The sequence below is a fragment of the Salvelinus sp. IW2-2015 genome, unplaced genomic scaffold, assembly GCF_002910315.2.
Source record: "Salvelinus sp. IW2-2015 unplaced genomic scaffold, ASM291031v2 Un_scaffold1567, whole genome shotgun sequence".
Lineage (NCBI taxonomy): Eukaryota > Metazoa > Chordata > Actinopteri > Salmoniformes > Salmonidae > Salvelinus > Salvelinus sp. IW2-2015.
Genome location: NW_019942995.1, coordinates 3,624 through 22,558, shown reverse-complemented (window position 1 = coordinate 22,558; position 18,935 = coordinate 3,624). Strand labels below are relative to the sequence as shown.

Genomic DNA, 18,935 nt, shown 5'->3' with positions numbered 1-18,935 from the left:
TTATACTTACACAGCTATAAGAAATATACTTACACAGCTATAGGAATTATACTTACACAGCTATAGGAATTATACTTACACAGCTATAGGAAATTATACTTACACTGCTATAGGAAATATACTTACACAGCTATAGGAATTATACTTACACAGCTATAGGAAAAACTTTCACAGGTATAGGAAATATACTTACACAGCTATAGGGCAATTATACTTACACAGCTATAGGAAATATACTTACACAGCTATAGGAAATATACTTACACAGCCATAGAAATATATTTTACACAGCTATAGGAAATATACTTACACACTATAGGAATATACTTACACAGCATTAGGAATTATACTTACACAGCTATAGGAAATATACTTACACCTATAGGAAATATACTTACACAGCTATAGGAATATAACTTTACACAGCTATAGAAATTATACTTACACAGTATAGGAATATACTTACACAGCTATAGGAAATATACTTACACAGCTATAGGAAATATACTTACACAGCTATAGGAAATATATTTACACAGCTATAGGAAATATACTTAACTATCTTCCACTTTAAATCAATACTGTTTACAGATAATGGATACAAAAACATTGTTTTGACACGTGTGCCTCTGTATGTGTGTGATCATCCAGCAATCCCTGTTGATGACGATTGTAAACTTGGCCCAGAACTTTGTGGGCAGCAACAACGTGAACATTCTGCAGCCGCTGGGTCAGTTTGGTACCCGCATCAACGGGGGCAAGGACGCTGCCAGCCCCCGTTACATCTTCACCATGCTCAGGTAAAGCCTCCCAGGGTCAAAGGTCAAAACATAATTGTGCTAGCAATTTGATAAGTCTACTACTTGTATGATTTGTATGGGCCATCCTGAAGTGCAGTAATACCTGTTTGATTAAAACAAAAGAAGAGGAAAAAAAAGGTTAATGATACATTTAATGTCAACTTTCTTTATACATCACCTTTCATAAAACACACTCAAAATGCTTAAAACATGTATTTATTATGAAGTAATATGACTTCCTCAGTCCCCTGGCCAAGATGTTGTTCCCGGCGGTGGACTCCAGCCTGCTGAAGTTCCTGTTCGATGACAACCAGAAGGTGGAGCCAGAGTGGTACATCCCCATCCTCCCTCTGGTGCTGGTGAACGGGGCCGAGGGCATCGGGACGGGCTGGGCCTGCAAGATCCCCAACTACGACCACAGAGAGATAGTCAACAACCTGTACCGCATGCTCAACATGCAGGACCCTCTGCCCATGGTGAACATTTGGAAGTTTGAAACTTAATTGATTGCATAAGATAAGATCAACTTTATTGTGCCAGAGGGGAAATGTGTCTTGGACATACAAGCAGCACTGTTGTCCATTTGGTGTAAGGATTTTATTGCTAAAAACATATCAACTCAGATAATATTTGTGTAGATTGATACCGTTATACATTAAAACATTTAGCTAAAACCCATTTTTGAGTAGAATTGGATTAACCACCAACTTTCTGTGTCTGCTGTTGGTCAGTTATAATCAGATGTAATCCTATAATGAGTAGGTCATGTACTGTATCATAATAACGGCTGACTGAATATTCCTACCTCTCTCCTCTCCCAGCTGCCCAGCTATAAGAACTTTAAAGGAGTGATCCATGAGTTGGGTCAGAACCAGTACATGGTCAGTGGCGAGATCTCTGTCCTGGACAAGAACACCATTGAGATCACTGAGCTGCCCGTTCGCACCTGGACACAGGTACACTATTGCAGGATACATCACACCTGTCCAGCACTTCTGGTCATCTTGTTGCTTTGACTGAATTCATAAATGAATGAAGGATATATTGACATGTTGTTTCTGTGCTGTGATATTGTTTGTTAGTTTTTGTAATGGACTTTCTCTCCCTCCTCCCCTCTCTCTCTATCTCTCCCTCCCTGCCTCCCTCCCCCCAGGCCTACAAGGAGTCGGTACTAGAGCCCATGCTCCAGGGGACAGAGAAGACTCCAGCTCTGATTAATGACTATAAGGAGTACCACACGGACCAAACCGTCAAGTTTGTGGTCCGCATGTCAGAGGAGAAGCTGGCCCAGGCCGAGGCTGCTGGACTACACAAAGTCTTCAAGCTACAGTCCAGCCTCACCTGCAACTCCATGGTTAGTACCCCTCCTCAAATCTGGGTCCTATTCACTAAGAAAATGGACTGAAACGGGGAGAAACTACCTGAGCTTGTCCAATCATAAATGCTTATTTTCGTTATCCGTTGCAAAAGGTTTTGCTACGGTGTGCCCTATATGAGTCCCTACTCTGTATTTGAGTTGAACTGATACCTGTATTGACTCACACCTCTTTGGATGAAGTGCTGTTTTGTGTGTATATAGAGGACTCCTCTTATAGGAATCACATCTGTCTGGGATGATGGGATTCTTTGGAATGAATCTTTCATCTTAAAGTGAAGAACATTTTGAAGTGTTCCATGGTTTTAACCAGTTTTAGTGTTTCTATTGTGGAAAGGAGAGGTGTCTGAAGAAGTTTCTCCCCTCAGGTGTTGTTTGACCACATGGGCTGTCTGAAGAGGTATGACTCGGTCCAGGACATTCTCAAGGAGTTCTTTGAGCTGCGGTTGCACTACTACAAGCTGAGGAAGGATTGGCTAGTGGGGAGCCTGGGGGCAGAGGCTTCCAAACTGTCCAATCAGGCACGATTTGTGCTGGAGAAGATCGAAGGAAAGATCACAATCGGTGAGAATTTTACCTGCATGTCTCTCTCTCTCTCTCTCTCAAAGAGAAGGATTCTTTATTTCAGTTTGCAATTTGGTATAGAATACTGATATATTACTGTTTGTCTACAGAGAACAAGTCTAAGAGGGAACTGATCAGGATGCTGGTGCAGAAAGGCTTTGAGTCGGACCCGGTGGCGGCATGGACCAAGGCACAGGAAAAGGTACTGTTAGCATCCTGCCACTGTCCATCATTCAGCCCTCTGATTGGCTGAGACCGCTTGACGCTTCAATACCCTGTATTCTGATTGGGACTATGTGTCTTCCTGGTCTCTCTCTATAGGCTCTGGAGGAGGACGATCGTGATGGTAACAACAGTGACAGCTCTGTGGACTCTGGGTCGTCGTCGGGACCAAACTTCAACTACATCCTCAACATGCCTCTGTGGTGCCTGTCCAAGGAGAAGGTGGACGAGCTGCTCCGACAGAGAGACATCAAGGTACTAACTGCTGACTCCGAGAGGAAGCGTGTAGACACCCGACTGTCAAGGACTTCAATTCAAAATATCTTTATCGTCCCCAAAAGGCTATTAATTTGCAGCAACATTACACACCATTACACAAGTAGGCAAGGTCTTCTAACGGTTGTGTGTGTTCTGTTCTTGAGGCATATCAGTACTTTTTTGGTATGTGTATGTGGTCCTGGCGGGAAATGAACCCACAACCTTATTGTTGCTAGCACCATATCTTTAATCAACTGAGTGTGTGTTGTTCAACAGAAAGGAGAGTTGAATGAGCTGCAGAGGAAGTCTCCTGAGGACCTGTGGAAGGAAGACCTGGCTGTCTTCATTGAAGAACTGGATGTGAGTGGTACTAGCTCTACATGCAGTGGTGCCACTCATCTCTGAGTCACTGTTTAAGAAGAGACCACTGTGATTTATACCTGCTTGTGTGAGACTGCTTTTGTTGAGGAGGTCGGTTACCTTCAGGGTTTCTTTCTCCTGGCCTTACTAAAGCCAGATCTATTTGTAGAAAACTAATTTATTTTGTTTGGGTTTTATTATCTCCTTTCATTGTAAACCCTCAACATTGATGTCACCTCAATATAAGTGACTTACACGATTTACAAAAGGTGACGGGTGTATTCTCTCCCCGTCTGTGCGACAGAAAATCGAGGCCCAGGAGCAGGCAGACATATGTGCAGGTAAAGGCACCAAGCTGGTGAAGGGCAAGGTGGGCAAGCCCAAGGTGAAGAAACTCCACCTGGAGGAAACGTTACCCTCGCCATACGGCCGCAGGGTTGTACCCACCATCACACAGGCCATGAAGACTGACGCCTCCAAGAAGATGACCAAGAAGAAGAAGGTAACACATTTCGTTTTTTTAAATGGATTATGCCTCATTATTAAAGGCCCAGTCTGTGGTATTTTATGACAATTTCGCTAATTAAATGTTTTAATTTATACCTATTGATTCTTGAAGAATATCACTTATCAATGCCTTATGACGATAGTTCAACTGTATAACTCCATCACAAAATAAAACTCCATTGTTTGCCCTGGTCTCAGTGTGTTTTCAGGCTGTAGACATGACATATCACTGTGTGTGTGTTGTCCTCTCAGGGTGATGAGGATCTGGTGATGAAGCTGGAGTTTGATGATGAGATGGGAGTACTGGGATCAGATGGAGGAACAGGGGAGAACTCCCTCAACTCCTCCTCTAATACACCAGCCCCAACCCCAGCCAAGCCCAAGGCCCCCCGGGTCAAACGGGAGAAGAAGGAGCCAGGTCAGCAGATGTTCCATTCTCCTTTCATGTGTCTGTCATCTTAGTGAGATGGGTTCAGTCATGAATTAGGAGAGAGGGGAGACAGAGGGATACACAGTGAGGAAGTTGGTGGACCCAAGGATTTTATCCCCCCCTCTTGGGGCAATTTGTATATGGGAGTCAGAAGTGCTACCACTACACCGAACTCATTCATTTATTTTAATCACACATGAACTCTCAAACATCGACACAGTTTCGGGACTTCATGGCTATTAAATGAAAGATTAAAAATCAGAATGAATAAGCCTTTTTCTCTATACCAGGTACTCCCAGAGCCAGGAAACCCCCCACACCCAAAGGATCATCTGGTAAGAAGGTGAAGAAGCGTAACCCCTGGTCGGAGGACGAGTCCAAATCAGAGAGCGACCTGGAGGACAGTGAACCTGTAGTCATCCCCCGAGACACCAAGTCACAACGGGCCTCAGGTAACCACTTTCCTGGATTGTGTTCACGCCATTTAAATGGAAAGCGTGAACAAGTGTTTTTTTTTGTGGATAAGTTCAGACAGTTTTATTTCTATTTATTTTATTTAACTAGGCAAGTCGGTAGCTCCCTGTTTCACTCTGTTTTTGGGGTGTTTTCTTCATTTTCATGTACACTGACCTGTTAGGACTAGGGACAGGCATTTTTCTTGACCACATCAGTTAACAGTCGTTAACTAGGTCCTAATCTCGGTTAACCCAGCTAAAGTCTTGCATAATTCTCCAGCTGCTCGATTAAGTTCTGGGTGAATACATGTTAAGAGAAGAGATACATTTTTATTTGTCACATGCGCCAAATACAACAAGTGTAGTAGACCTTACAGTGAAATGCTTAAGGGCTTGTAAGTAAACATTTCACGATAAGGTCTACTACACCTGTTGTTTTCGGCGCATGTGACAAATACAATTTGATTTGATGAAGAGATGCTAGAACGAGGAGCGGAACCGGGACGAGTAGCTCGCTCTCTCTCTTTGCAAGTTACTTGCTGAATGTCCCCTTCTGAAATCTGAAAGATTCTTAAACCTACAAAATTGTGAAATGTCCAAATAACCAGTGGCGAAAAACCCAAACACCGGAACTACTGCTGCTCGGCCCATTGCTTCCCGACAGATTGTACGGTACCAGTCATGTTGACGTAGATCTTTCCACGAGAGATTAACTGGGCCCAGAGTTTTTCCTGGTCTGGTCACATGGTCGATTGGTTGATCTTTCTACAAATGTTTTAACCAATGGCATCATGTTTTTGTTTGCATCTTTTTTGTGATTTTTGGAATGTTTAAAAGCCTCATTCCTTCTTATTTCTGTAAAACCCCTGAATAATGCCAAAAGCCGAAATGCGTTGGTTCTTCTGCAATAAAACACACACTTATAATGAACTTTGTCTGTTCCTCAGCGGTCAAGCCCAAGTACACCTTTGATTTCAGTGAGGAAGAGGATGGAGGAGAGGAAGAGGAGGAGGAGGATGATGAAGATGCTGCGTCCTCGCCCGTCCGGCCCTGCAAAGACGACTTCACTGCCTCCTCCGAGACTAAAGACCGATACAACGACCACAGCGACGATGACGAGAATGATGAAGATATCTTCCCCCCGCCCAAACAGGCAACCACCACCATCTCACCAGCAAAGAAGGAACCAGAGAGTATATTCTCTTCCTCCAAATCAGCCTTCTCCTCTGAAAAGAGCAATGACAGTGGTGAGTTCACACAACAAGATCAGCATGTTTGCCTTGTCGTGTTCTTTCTTTAGTAAAAGGTTAAAGATGTTTACCATCTTGTCGTTATTGCCAGTCTTGTGTGTTTGTCTATGAAAAAGGACTTTGTCTGTACATAAACTCCTAGTCTGTGTTCATCTGAGGGTTAATGTCTGTTACTCTTCTCTTCCAGACGATCTGAAGTTGGACAGTGACGAGGAAGACAAGGCCTTCTCCTCATACTCCAGCAGCTCGGCCTTCGACAAACCTGTCCCAGCTAAGAAAGGTAACACACAGAACAATATAATATAAAAATCTCCATCTACAGCCTGGCCACATTAAACAGGCGTATTTGTCTACCTCCATTAAGTATGATACTGTACAGTTGAAGTCGGAAGTTTACATACACCTTGGCCAAATACATTTAAACTCAGTTTTTCACAGTTCCTGACATTTAATCCTAGTAAAAATTCCCTGTCTTAGGTCAGTTTGGATCACCACTTTATTTTAAGAATGAAAAATGTCAGAATAATAGAGTGATTTATTTCTATTTTATTTATTTCATCACATTCGCAGTGGGTCAGAAGTTTACATACACTCAATTAGTATTTGGTAGCATTGCCTTTAAATTGTTTAACATGGGTCAAACATTTTGGGTAGCCTTCCACAAGCTTCCCACAATAAGTTGGGTGAGTTTTGGCCCATTCCTCCTGACAGAGCTGGTGTAACTGAGTCAGGTTTGTAGGCCTCCTTGCTCGCACACGCTTTCAGTTCTGCCCACAAATGTTCTATAGGATTGAGGTCAGGGCTTTGTGATGGCCACTCCAATACCTTGACTTTGTTGTCCTTAAGCCATTTTGCCACAACTTTGGAAGTATGTTTGGGGTCATTATCCATTTGGAAGACACATTTGCGACCAAGCTTTAACTTCCTGACTGATGTCTTGAGATGTTGCTTCAATATATCCACCTAATTTTCCCCCCTCATGATGCCATCTATTTTGTAAAGTGCACCAGTCCCTCCTGCAGCAAAGCACCCGCACAGTTCTATTTTTGTTTCATCAGACCAGAGGACATTTTGTCCCCATGTGCAGTTGCAAACCGTAGTCTGGCTTGTTTATGGCGGTGCAGTTTGGAGCAGGCTTCTTCCTTGCTGAGCGGCCTTTCAGGTTATGTCGATATAGGACTYGTTTTACTGTGGATATAGATACTTTTGTACCTGTTTCCTCCAGCATCTTCACAAGGTCCTTTGCTGTTGTTCTGGGATTGATTTGCACTTTTCACACCAAAGTACGTTCATCTCTAGGAGACAGAACGCGTCTCCTTCCTGAGTGGTATGACAGCTGCATGGTCCCATGGTGTTTATACTTGCGTACTATTGTTTGTACAGATGAACGTGGTACCTTCAGGCATTTGGAAATTGCTCCCAAGGACGAACCAGACTTGTGGAGGTCTAGAATTAGTTTTCTGAGGTCTTGGCTGATTTCTTTTGATTTCCCCATGGTGTCAAGCAAAGCGGCATTGAGTTTGAAGGTAGGCCTTGATATACATCCACATGTACACCTCCAATTGACTCAAATGATGTCAATTAGCCTATCAGAAGCTTCTAAAGCCATGACATATTTTTCTGGAATTTTCCAAGCTGTTTAAAGGCACAGTCAACTTAGTGTATGTAAACTTCTGACCCACTGGAATTGTGATACAGTGAAATAATCTGTCTGTAAACAATTGTTGGAAAAAATACATGTCATGCACAAAGTAGATGTCCTAACCGACTTGCCAAAACTATAGTTTGTTAACAAGAAATGTGTGGAGTGGTTGAAAAACAAGTTTTAATGACTCCAACCTAAGTGTATGTAAACTTCCGACTTCAACTGTATGTAATGTTACATTTCATATTAAATAATGGTCTGGTTACTTAAAACAGAATGATGGGGAGGTTGTTCGGGGAGGATGGGTGGGTGTATACTGCGACTGTCTAGCAATCCAAAGGTGGTGTTTTTGAGTCACGTCGGGGACAACTGTGGCATTTTAGCTACCCCTTCCCCTAGCCCTTTTCCTAACCATAACCTAATTCTCATTACCTTCTACGGAAATTCTCCTAACCTTTGTCGTTAGGACAAGAAGCAGCCCGGTCTCAACAAGAAGCACAATACTGTAAGTCCTCCAAGATGTATGATACATTACGTCCTCCAATTCGTACGATATTTTATGGCCGCTATTACATTCTTAACGTAACATATTATATACTAAATGGAGGGACTCAGATCTTACGAATTTCCCTGAGGACAGGTTGATCTATGACTCCATCTGCCACTAGAAGGAGCACTAATGCAAATCTCACTACCAAGAGGGGTTAAAAAGATACTGATAATGTTGATGCTGCTGAATGTAGTGCACTATATAGGGAGTAGGGTGCCTTTTTAGACGTAGTCATGGTGTCTTGCTGATATTGATTGGCTCACTCTGTTACTCACAGCAGCTAAGAAGCTGTCGGATGCAGCTCCCAAACCCAGGAAAACACCAGCACCCAAAACGCCACCAAAACAGAAGCTTGACACATCTGTCTGGGACTCTGACTCCGATACCGGCTCCAAGAAGCCTTCACCAGCACTCAAAGGTACAGGCTTACCTCACAATGACCAGTGGAGAATCAGTCACCGTACAATTCTCAATGAATATAAAAGATTGACAGTGTAAACTGACTTTAACAGGGGTCTCCAACTCCGATCCTGGAGAGCTTCTGGCTGTGCAGGTTTATAATCCAGTTCTTCAGTAGCACGCCTGTTTTAAAATATTCATCTATTCCTCTTCAGTCTGAATCAGGTGTGTTACTGCAGGGATTGAATGAAAGCCTGCATACCCAGTAGCTCTTCAGGACCAAAATGTTGAAAAACCCTGGACTGTAGCTTGTTCTCTGAACATATAATCTGTTCGGAGTGTAACCTGGGTGTGCGCTGAGTGTAACCTGGGTGTGCGCTGAGTGTAACCTGGGTGTGTTTCTCCTGACCTGTGCAGGTAAAAGCGGAGGGAGGAAGAGGAAGCAGTCTGGATCTGAAGAGGATGATTTCAGTCCCAAGAAGACACCTGGGAAATCACCCAAAACCCCTGCCAGCAGGGTAAGAGAGAGTGTGTGTCATTGAATCATGTAGGATATAGGAAGATACTGAAAAAACAAAGACTGTAGTAACCATACAACAAGATACTTAAATGTCATCTCTTGTCTTCCCCCTGTGTAGAAGCCATCAAAGAAAGTAGCCGTGACCCCGCCCCCCATGTCAGATGATTATGATGATGTGGACTCCAACCGTTTCAGCCAATCCAGCGTGGCGTCCCGAGAACGACCGGGCAGAGGCAGGGCCAAGAAGGAAGTAAAGTACTTTGCTGAGTCAGGGTCAGACGATGATCAGTACGACATGTTCGACTAGACCGTGGAATCCCTCCCACACACAGGCTCTGTTCCAGTGCTATTTAAATGCTTCCTCCCTCCCTTGAAGTAATCACAGATCTTCATTGGTTGGACTGGGGAAAGTAATAGGTTGGTACCCTTGCTGTCACCTATCCAATCACTTATGCTCTGTGACCACCTCTAGGAAATCAGGAAGGATGGATTTTTAAACAATTTGAACAGAGCTATTTACACACCGCTTGAGTAATTTTAACGTGCATCCTTCCTTCTTCACTTCCTAGAAGAAATCATCTGAGAGGTGGGGGATAGGTGGAAGCAGTGGTGGTGTACCTATCCAGTCATGTCCGATCAGTGATTATTTCAATGTAGAAAGGAAGGATTTCGTTTTGAAGTATTCAACCAGGACCAGATACACGTTCGTGGAAATACCCGTGCTGCAGACTTTTGTACATCCCCCCCCCCTCTCTTTAATTTTATTTTAATGGTGACGTTTAATGCTTTCTACTGTGTAGGTGTTTTACACTTTTTATTATACATACAATACAATTTTGTTTTTTATTATTACCATGGAAATGTTCTGTATTTGTCCTAAGCAGCTTTTAGAAGTTAGGAACGCGGTGCTTCAGCACATTTTAACTGTTAAAAAGTCAAAGAGACAATGTACCTTTTTGAACAAGAACTTGGAAGTAAACGATGAAATGTAAATTATTCTCTGGCCGTTGGGTTTTCTGTCCTTTTGAATGTGATTTTCTTAATTAACTTCACTCTATTTCCTGCAGAGCAGAACCTTAGGAACATGATATATACACACACACAGTATTCAAGGCTTCGAGGTTACAGTAAATCAAAATATTCAGGTTATAATACATCCACGCATTATGTATTTTAAAATAAATATATTTGTATTACTTTGCCAGGACATTTCATGGTAAAGTTAAACAGTATATTAACATAAAAAGCATTGTTAATGTACAGACAATATTGAAAATGGAGAATGAAAACAAGATAGAAGCTCACCGTAAACCTCCTTATAAGGACTTCCTGCCCTCTTCCCACCAGGCCAGCAGGAGGTTCTGGGTAAATGTATTATCACCATGACAACCCCTCCCTGCTGCCCCGCCCACCCTCAAGTCCAGTAAGCCAAAGAAACCTCAACCATAATTTGATCATGTCTCTTCATAATAACTATACAACACTGCATATATGATGACAATGATATTTTTCTCATACCAATGGCATTATCTGTAAATGTTAAACTTTTGAACATTGACACTTTTTTGAACAGGCATAACAACAGAGCTGCTTTCGTTGGTGACATTTTTTTAGGTTCACAATCATGTTCTCTCTGGCTTCTACGGAATAGTTGGATCATGAGCCCCGTTCAGTAGGGCACACAGCATTGCGGTACATTCGGATAGAAATATGTTGCGTAGAACATACACCACTGATTTGAAGAGTGGAATCATCATGCTAGCTCTATTCAGTGTATTTCTATCTGTGATGTTTAGTAAATTGCCCCCTTCCTGAACGCGATCCACATGTATTGATCTTATTCCGTTATTGACTTAACCAAATTGCTGTCAGTTGATTGGTTGATTGTGACAGCTGCTTGGCATTCCAACTAAAGCGCGGAAAGCATCTTTGTCGTTTGATCATCGATGACATTGGGGGCAACTAGGGTTTCAAAATTCCGGAAATGTTTCCAAAATTCCGTAAAAAAACTAAGCAAATAGTGTTCCACGTTGGAATTTCCTGTAGCTTATTACCTCCAGATTCCGAAAAACCTCCAACCATGATTCCTTAAAAAAAAGGGCATTTTGGGAACATTTCTGGAATTTTGCAAACCATGCTCAGGTTCTGAGACCACTTGGTCCTAAATGGTGTGGAGGTGAGCAGCTGCTACCCAAGAGGGGCTGGCTATGAGATGAAGCTCAGAGGTCAGGTAGCTAAGCGCTGCCATTCATTGAAACGCAATGCACACTACACACACACACCATCTAATACATGGAGTCTGCAGTGAGATAGTAGTAGTAAATATTAACAGTTACATCGGTACGACATTCAACAGAAATCAACATAGTAAATTCAGTATTGTGGAATGGATCGAGTTCCCTGCCGTGTCACCTGCCTGTAGGCAGCGCTGTGGACACTTTAGGGAGTTGGATGTAGACATTCTTCAGCTGTGAAATAACTTTTCCAGCTTCAAAGACACTCAGGGTAAAACTCAAAAAGTCTTTTGTTGATTCCTCACCTCCTCAACAACACACATCGGCGGAGAAGGTCTGAGGTTCTGCACCCTTTCCTTCAATGTGTTTTGAGAAGTTGGATAGGAATGTAGGGAAGACTATTGAGATTCACCCACTCTGCTCTTGTGATGAGCCACCAGGATTGTTTCCCCCTACATCCTTCTCTCCCTTACAGAGAGAGGGAAAGAGAGCATTTCCTTTTTTCCATACATACTATGAGATGCAATGAATTTGACGAAACGCTGCTTTAAAGTAAGTATTCCTTTAACACTGCATATCATTCCTATGTAACTCCTCGACAACATATTCACATTCAAACATGGTAAACTGAGACAGTTTTGTTTTCCCCTTAAGATATGTATGTGTGGGACAGATATGGAGGAGATGGTTGTGTGTGAGATGTTTCTGGAGGGTTCTAGCCAGGGTTGGGGTCAATTCCATATCAAGTCAGTCCATTCCTAAACTGGAAGAATTAAATTGGAATTGACCCTGACCTTGGTTCTAGCTGACTGACTATAGTGGTCATCTATTCCCTTGTGGTTCAACAATGACTTTTGCCTCCATTCAGAATAAAGAACCTTCTGATCAGTATACCTCTGTGATGAATGACTCAATAATCACCCATAGTTTATGCCAAATTATTACCCGTAAGAGTGAGAAAGAATATTGTATATTACCATCACCCTTAACATTGTATTGGCTACATATTCAAAATTCAAGATTTATAAGTGCTATGGGAAGTAATGCCTTTGTGCTACAGTTGAGTAACGAGTCAACATCTGAGTAAACAATATTATCAATCCTTATCCTTTCAACCACAAGTGCTACCAGGCTAGGACAGGTGTTAAGGGACTGAAGAGGTCCTAGTTCTTCCTAGCTGTAGTATTAACTTCCTAGCCTGGCTTCCACACTGAATATCACTCTGTTTCACTTCACAACAAAGGAACAAACTGAGCAATATTCAATGTGTATTCTAGGCTATTAACTTTCTAAATAGTGTCCAAATTCTACTCAGTGATTTACGGCTAGATTCAAGCCATAGAGGTGAAGATCCGCGGTATACACCGCAATTGAAAGTTAAAGGTAATTTCCAATTGAGCCGACATATGCAGCGTTTAACGTGAATGCAGTCTGTGCAAACGCGGGAACATTGCCTTTAAATTTGAATCCCAGTATACAGCAGATCTTCAGCGCTACGGATTGAATCTATCCCTTAGGCGCTGAAGAAAAGCAGCTTTACTAAGAATATATTCATAAGATCAGGAGGGCCGTTGCAGTGGCCGATGTGGGACAAAACAGTGCTGCATTCAGGAGGTAACATTACAGATAGAAATGTCTTGTTACAGAACTGACACGATTCCCTATTCTACATGACAGAGAAGCGCATGTCTACATAATATATCTCTATCTGAACACCCCGAATGAACACTACCCGAGCTTACTGCACGTTTTAGGGGCTAAGGGTCATGTGTAAAGAATCTCATTTGCATCACTGTGGTTTTGCACGAGACCGTCTGAGGAACAAGGCAACAGTCAGTCATTCTGTCTGTAGAACTAGAACTAGGAATGCGTAGTGGGGTCTAGAATCCCAGACATTAGTCTAGTGTACAATCTTCCCGGCCATGTGGTTAGCTCATGAATATGTATTTTAAGGATTGCAACGTCCCCGTGGTTTACTGCCAAAGCAAGACACTTCTGTATGTATATAAGGGGTAGGTAGTGATTCTGGGGGTACAGGACTCCTATGAAACTCTGGCCCAGAACCCAATGTGCGATTTGTGTTGCCCAGATGCTTGTAGTTGTCGTTAGCCATAAATGTACACTTACTAGATTGAAACTGCATCAGAGAAACAATTGAGATTTTACTATAATAAGAATGCATTTCTCTGCACAGATGGTGGAGAATTTTCAAGAGAATTGCGAGGGATCTTCAAATATACTGTATAACCAAATTCATTTTAAAACAACAGTTCAATTTCTCAGTGGCGCAAGTTTGGGTTAAATAAAGTCTTTGTCAATGAGTGTTGCTCAACCCTTATCTTTAAGCAGAGAGATTTCCCTGCTTGGTTTGTCTCTTGGAATGTCATTTTCTGATAAAATCTCAGAAGCCTTTTAGCCTCAGAAAGCTGTACATTACATTACAAGCTGTTATCTGCGGTAGACAGATCCAATCTAGTAATTGAACATCTAGATTCAATCTAGTCATTGTATATCTATGGCCTCTACAGTCTGGCTTCCCCCCTTGAGGAAACAGCTGAAGAGATGCAGCCGCTGATACGGGAGAGAAGCCTCTAGCACTGGCTTTATGGTGAATGCAATGTACACTCAACGAGACATCAACATAGAGTCATAAAAGACCAAAAAACAAACATTAAATATAGGAACAATTATAAAGTATTAGTCTTCCAGACTGTCTATATGCAAGAACATTCTATGTAACTGTTTTTGTAAAGGACTTTATATTTTAGGCCCCCTTTAAACCTTGTCATGTATGTACTGTTTCGCCTCAAACTATATTTAAGACAATGAAAAAAGCACCACAAAATTCATCATAGAAACAGAGATTTCTAACCATACAATGGTATGTACAATGTATTCAACAATATGAGAGAGAGGGAGATCAAAACCACGCATTAAACTCGGCAAGCCCGTCATGCAGGGGTGAATTTACACAGGAGACCTGAGGAGGATGACCTATGACCTTTGTGTACAGGTAAGTGGGTGTGGCCAGACGGGGTCAAACCCAACTCTACCAATCACACCCTAGTCCTGAGACACAACCTCAATCAATTTAGAATTATACACAAACCAACAACTGGTCTTTTAGGCCTTAGTGCTGTCGTTTTTTAAGGGGAGATGAGGAGATAAAGAGAGAGAAGGAAAAAACAAATGTAAAGGAAAACATAAGAACAAGCAAAGGTGGTGGTGGTCACCAAGGGACCGAAGGCCTGAGGGGAGGAGGAGAGGGGGTCCACCATGCCTGGCTGTCAACCTATTTTTCGTTTTTTTTTTGTGCAAAGGAATGTCAGATAGAGAGAGTGTCTGTCTGTCTGAGAGGCCCTTGAGTTCCACGGGGACCTAGGGGTCCTCTTCCTCCTCAGGGGCCACTGTGGGCCCATCGCTATCTGAGGGGTCAGGGGACACAGGGGAGGGTTTACCCCCCGTACCCCCCTTAGGGGTGCCCTTCTTGGGGCTGCTGCCATCCTCGCCCTGGGTGCTGCTCTGGCCGTCTTGTCCCTCTGAGTTCTCCAGCATCTCCTGGATCAGAGGAGGCATGGAGCCAGGGATCTCCATCTTCAACGAGATAACCCGCTCCGCACCTGGAGGGAGAGGAAAGGACATATTGCAAAACAAACATATTGCAAAACGATTTTATAGGGCATCTGTGTACAAAGTTTGCCTACTGAAATGCTATTGAATCTATAGTGTGCTCATTTCTACTCAGTTGCATTAGTATATGAGTCTCTGTCTGTACCTTTGGCGCTGATGCTGCGGAGGTCAGTGATCTTCATCAGGGCCTTGGGGAACATGTGTGGCTTGCTGGGCCTCCTCTTCCTCACATAGATCTTCAGAGCTTCCAGTAGAGGCTCCTGGAGCTGGTCGACCTTAGAGGGTTCCTCCAGATCCTGCCGGTCTGAGAGAGAGACAGATAGGCTAAGTATGACCAAAAAGTTGGAAAGACACGCAGCAGAGTCATAGAGTAGGGCAACACGTAGCCAGGACTTTACCAGGCCATAGGCCCCATGAGCTTGCACTTTGATATAGTTTGGCATAAAAGGAGTTGTGCTGTAAATGTCTAGAAACTTGGTTATGTTCCATGGAACATTAAATGGAACATTAAAAGGGCGTCAAAAATGGAGTACGAAAAATAAATCAAATTCCTTCTTTTTGTTCAATATTGCACAGTTCTCTAAAGTCAGGAGTTCTATATGACATTTGTATCATTTTATTTTGACATTATGACTTGAAAAGCTTGCAGTACCACTTCAGTCCATTCGGGGTCAGTGTGTGAGTGCGTTGAAAGCACCAGCTCCTGCTGTAGGACCTGAGGCCTGCCAGTCACAGAGTCATATTACTGAGAGACACAGCAGAGTGCTTAGTTCTTCCCCTGGGGATTATACAACAGCATGCAATATATGGCAAGGCTCTGGGGATTCACACCTTGGAATGGAAACCTTCCCCAATACACCAGTTATACACTGCAGGGGAGGAGCGTGTGTCAGACTGTATTTATGCAGAGATCACTGTGTGTGTGTTTGAATTAATGTCTGCCTGCCCTGTCCCAGCTGAGGGAGAACTACTGTCTGGTGTGTTGTGTGCTGGAACAGGCTGAACGGAACAGTCCAACACACACACACACACACACACACACACACACACACACACACACACACACCCATTCACCATAGCTGTGTGATAGTGCCTAGCATCACTCAACCGTGGTGCTTCGAACAGCTTCGATCAGCTTGTCTCTTCATTAGAACACACACACCACACACACAACACACACACCACACACACACACACACACACACACACACACACACACACACACACACACACACAACACACACACACAACACCACACACAACACAACACACACACACACACACACACACACCACACACACACACAGTTTGTTCCTTCCCCACACACTCGTTGACCCAGGTGTGTGTGTGTGTATCTGTGAGAGCAGGACTTGAACTTCTCACCTCTTCAACCCCAGTGACTTGTCACATTTGACAAATACCACTTAGTCATAACAAACAAATACATCTAGCATTACTGCAAATCACCCATCTAATCAGTGCTAAGAGCACAGGGATAGTAGCACGTCCTGTTATCTCGCTCACACAGCCGACAGTGTGGCAGCAGCTCTCATCACACCAGGAAGTGATAGTGTGATACAGCCATACTAATCTAGACCACCAGAAAACCCCAATACACTACTGATATGTAGGATCTATCCATTTAAGAATACACTGCAGTCTCTGGACAGAACAACATATATACAGACGTCACATTATGATCACATTCATCATGAACATTTACTTGACTAAATCTATTAAATAGTTTAATACTACTTTTATTAAATACCACCCCCGTGATATATGATTCTAACCCTGGGCACTGAACAGTGAGACTATTGTTGCTGCTGTGCTGTGAGCTACCAGTGTAGAGAGAGAGAAAGGACCTTTTCAGGTCAGGCTGACCGGGGGGGGGGGGCTGATCTGAGGATAGAGGAGAGAGAGAGAGGCAAGGAGCTGACTGAGGATAGCCCTGTGTAGACAGAGAGAGAGGTAAGGAGCTGACTGAGGATAGACCCGTGGAGACGAGAGAGAGGCAAGGACTGACTAGAGGATAGCCTGCCGTGGAGACAGAGAGAGAGGCAAGGAGCTGACTGAGGATAGCCCCGTGGAGACAGTAGAGAGGCAAGGAGCTGACTGAGGATAGCCCCGTGGAGACAGAGAGAGAGAAGGAGCTGACTGAGGATAGCCCCGTGGAGACAGAGAGAGAGGCAAGGAGCTGACTGAGGATAGCCCTTGGAAACCAGAGAGAGAGAAGGAGCTGACTGAGGATAGCCCGTGGAGACAGAGAGAGAGGCAAGGAGCTGACTGAGGATAGCCCCGTGGAGACAGAGAAGAGGCAAGGAGCTGACTGAGGATAGCCCCGTGAAGACAGAGAGAGAAACAGAGGAGCTGACTGAGGATAGCCCTGTGTAGACAGAGAGAGAGGCAAGGAGCTGACTGAGGATAGGCCCCGTGGAGACAGAGAGAGAGGCAAGGAGCTGACTGAGGAAAGCCCCGTGGAGACAGAGGAGAGAGAAGGAGCTGACTGAGGAATAGCCCGTGGAGACAGAGAGAGAGGCAAGAGCTGACTGAGGATAGCCCCGGTGGAGACAGAGAGAGAGGCAAGGAGCTGACTGAGGATAGCCCCGTGAAGACCAGCGAGAGAGACAAGGAGCTGACTGAGGATAGCCCCGTGGAGACAAGAGAGAGAGACAAGGGAGCTGACTGAAGGATAGCCCCGTGGAGACAGAGAGAGAGAGAGGGAGTGACTGAGGATAGCCCCGTGGAGACAGAGAGAGAGACAAGGAGCTGACTGAGGATAGCCCCGTGAGACAGAGAGAGAGAGAAGGAGCTGACTGAGGATAGCCCCGTGGAGAGAAGAGAGAGACAAGAGCTGACTGAGGATAGAACCCGTGGAGACAAGAGAGAGAGAGAGAAGGAGCTGACTGAGGATAGCCCCGTGGAGACAGAGAGAGAGACAAGGAGCTGACTGAGGATAGCCGTGGAGACAGAGAGAGAGACAAGGAGCTGACTGAGGATAGCCCCGTGGAGACAGAGAGAGAGACAAGGAGCTGACTGAGGATAGCCCCGTGGAGACGAGAGAGAGCACAAGGAGCTGACTGAGGATAGCCCCGTGGAGACAGAGAGAGAGAACAAGGAGCTGACTGAAGGATAGCCCCGTGGAGACAGAGAGAGAAGACAGGAGCTGACTGAGGATAGCCCCGTGGAGAACAGAGAGAGAGACAAGGAGCTGACTGAGGATAGCCCCGTGGAGACAGAGAAGAGGACAAGGAGCTGACTGAGGATAGCCCCGTGGAGAACAGAGAGAGAGAGAAGAAGGAGCTGACTGAGGATAGCCCCGGTGGAGACAGAGAGAGAGACAAGGAGCTGACTGAGGATAGCCCCCGTGGAGACAGAGAGAGAGGAGAGGAGCTGACTGAGGATACCCCGTGGAGACAGAAGAGAGAGCAAGGAGCTGACTGAGGATAGCCCCGTTGAGACAGAGACAGAAGAGGCAAGGAGCTGAACTGAGGATAGCCCCGTGGAGACAGAGAGAGAGACAAGGAGCTGACTGAGGATAGCCCCGTGGAGACAGAGAGAGAGCAAGGAGCTGACTGAGGATAGCCCCGTGGAGACAGAGAGGCAAGGAGCTGACTGAGGATAGCCCCGTGGAGACAGAGAGAGAGGCAAGGAAGCTGACTGAGGATAGCCCCGTGGAGAACCAGAGAGCAGAGGAAAGGAGCTTGACCTGAGGATAGCCCCGTGGAGACAGAAC

General features: G+C 44.3%; 1 protein-coding gene and 1 pseudogene across 1 annotated transcript in view; one reads left to right on the top strand and one right to left on the bottom strand.

Annotated features, from left to right (window-relative positions):
• Positions 1–10,331, top strand: part of LOC112071275 (DNA topoisomerase 2-beta) — a 34,204-nt gene extending 23,873 nt beyond the window's left edge. Inside the window, exons 21-36 of the mRNA XM_070439330.1 lie at positions 652–800; positions 1,045–1,276; positions 1,622–1,756; positions 1,954–2,154; positions 2,544–2,739; positions 2,850–2,941; positions 3,061–3,216; positions 3,496–3,579; positions 3,884–4,081; positions 4,339–4,504; positions 4,807–4,968; positions 5,919–6,218; positions 6,409–6,501; positions 8,694–8,834; positions 9,233–9,333; positions 9,454–10,331. Of these exons, the coding sequence (XP_070295431.1) occupies positions 652–800; positions 1,045–1,276; positions 1,622–1,756; positions 1,954–2,154; positions 2,544–2,739; positions 2,850–2,941; positions 3,061–3,216; positions 3,496–3,579; positions 3,884–4,081; positions 4,339–4,504; positions 4,807–4,968; positions 5,919–6,218; positions 6,409–6,501; positions 8,694–8,834; positions 9,233–9,333; positions 9,454–9,642 (2,595 nt within the window). The 3' untranslated portion in view covers positions 9,643–10,331. The remainder of the gene's footprint in view (positions 1–651; positions 801–1,044; positions 1,277–1,621; positions 1,757–1,953; positions 2,155–2,543; positions 2,740–2,849; positions 2,942–3,060; positions 3,217–3,495; positions 3,580–3,883; positions 4,082–4,338; positions 4,505–4,806; positions 4,969–5,918; positions 6,219–6,408; positions 6,502–8,693; positions 8,835–9,232; positions 9,334–9,453) is intronic.
• Positions 10,332–10,362: 31 nt separating this feature from the next.
• The window catches only part of LOC112071274 (retinoic acid receptor beta-like), a 10,542-nt pseudogene continuing 1,969 nt past the window's right edge, over positions 10,363–18,935 (bottom strand).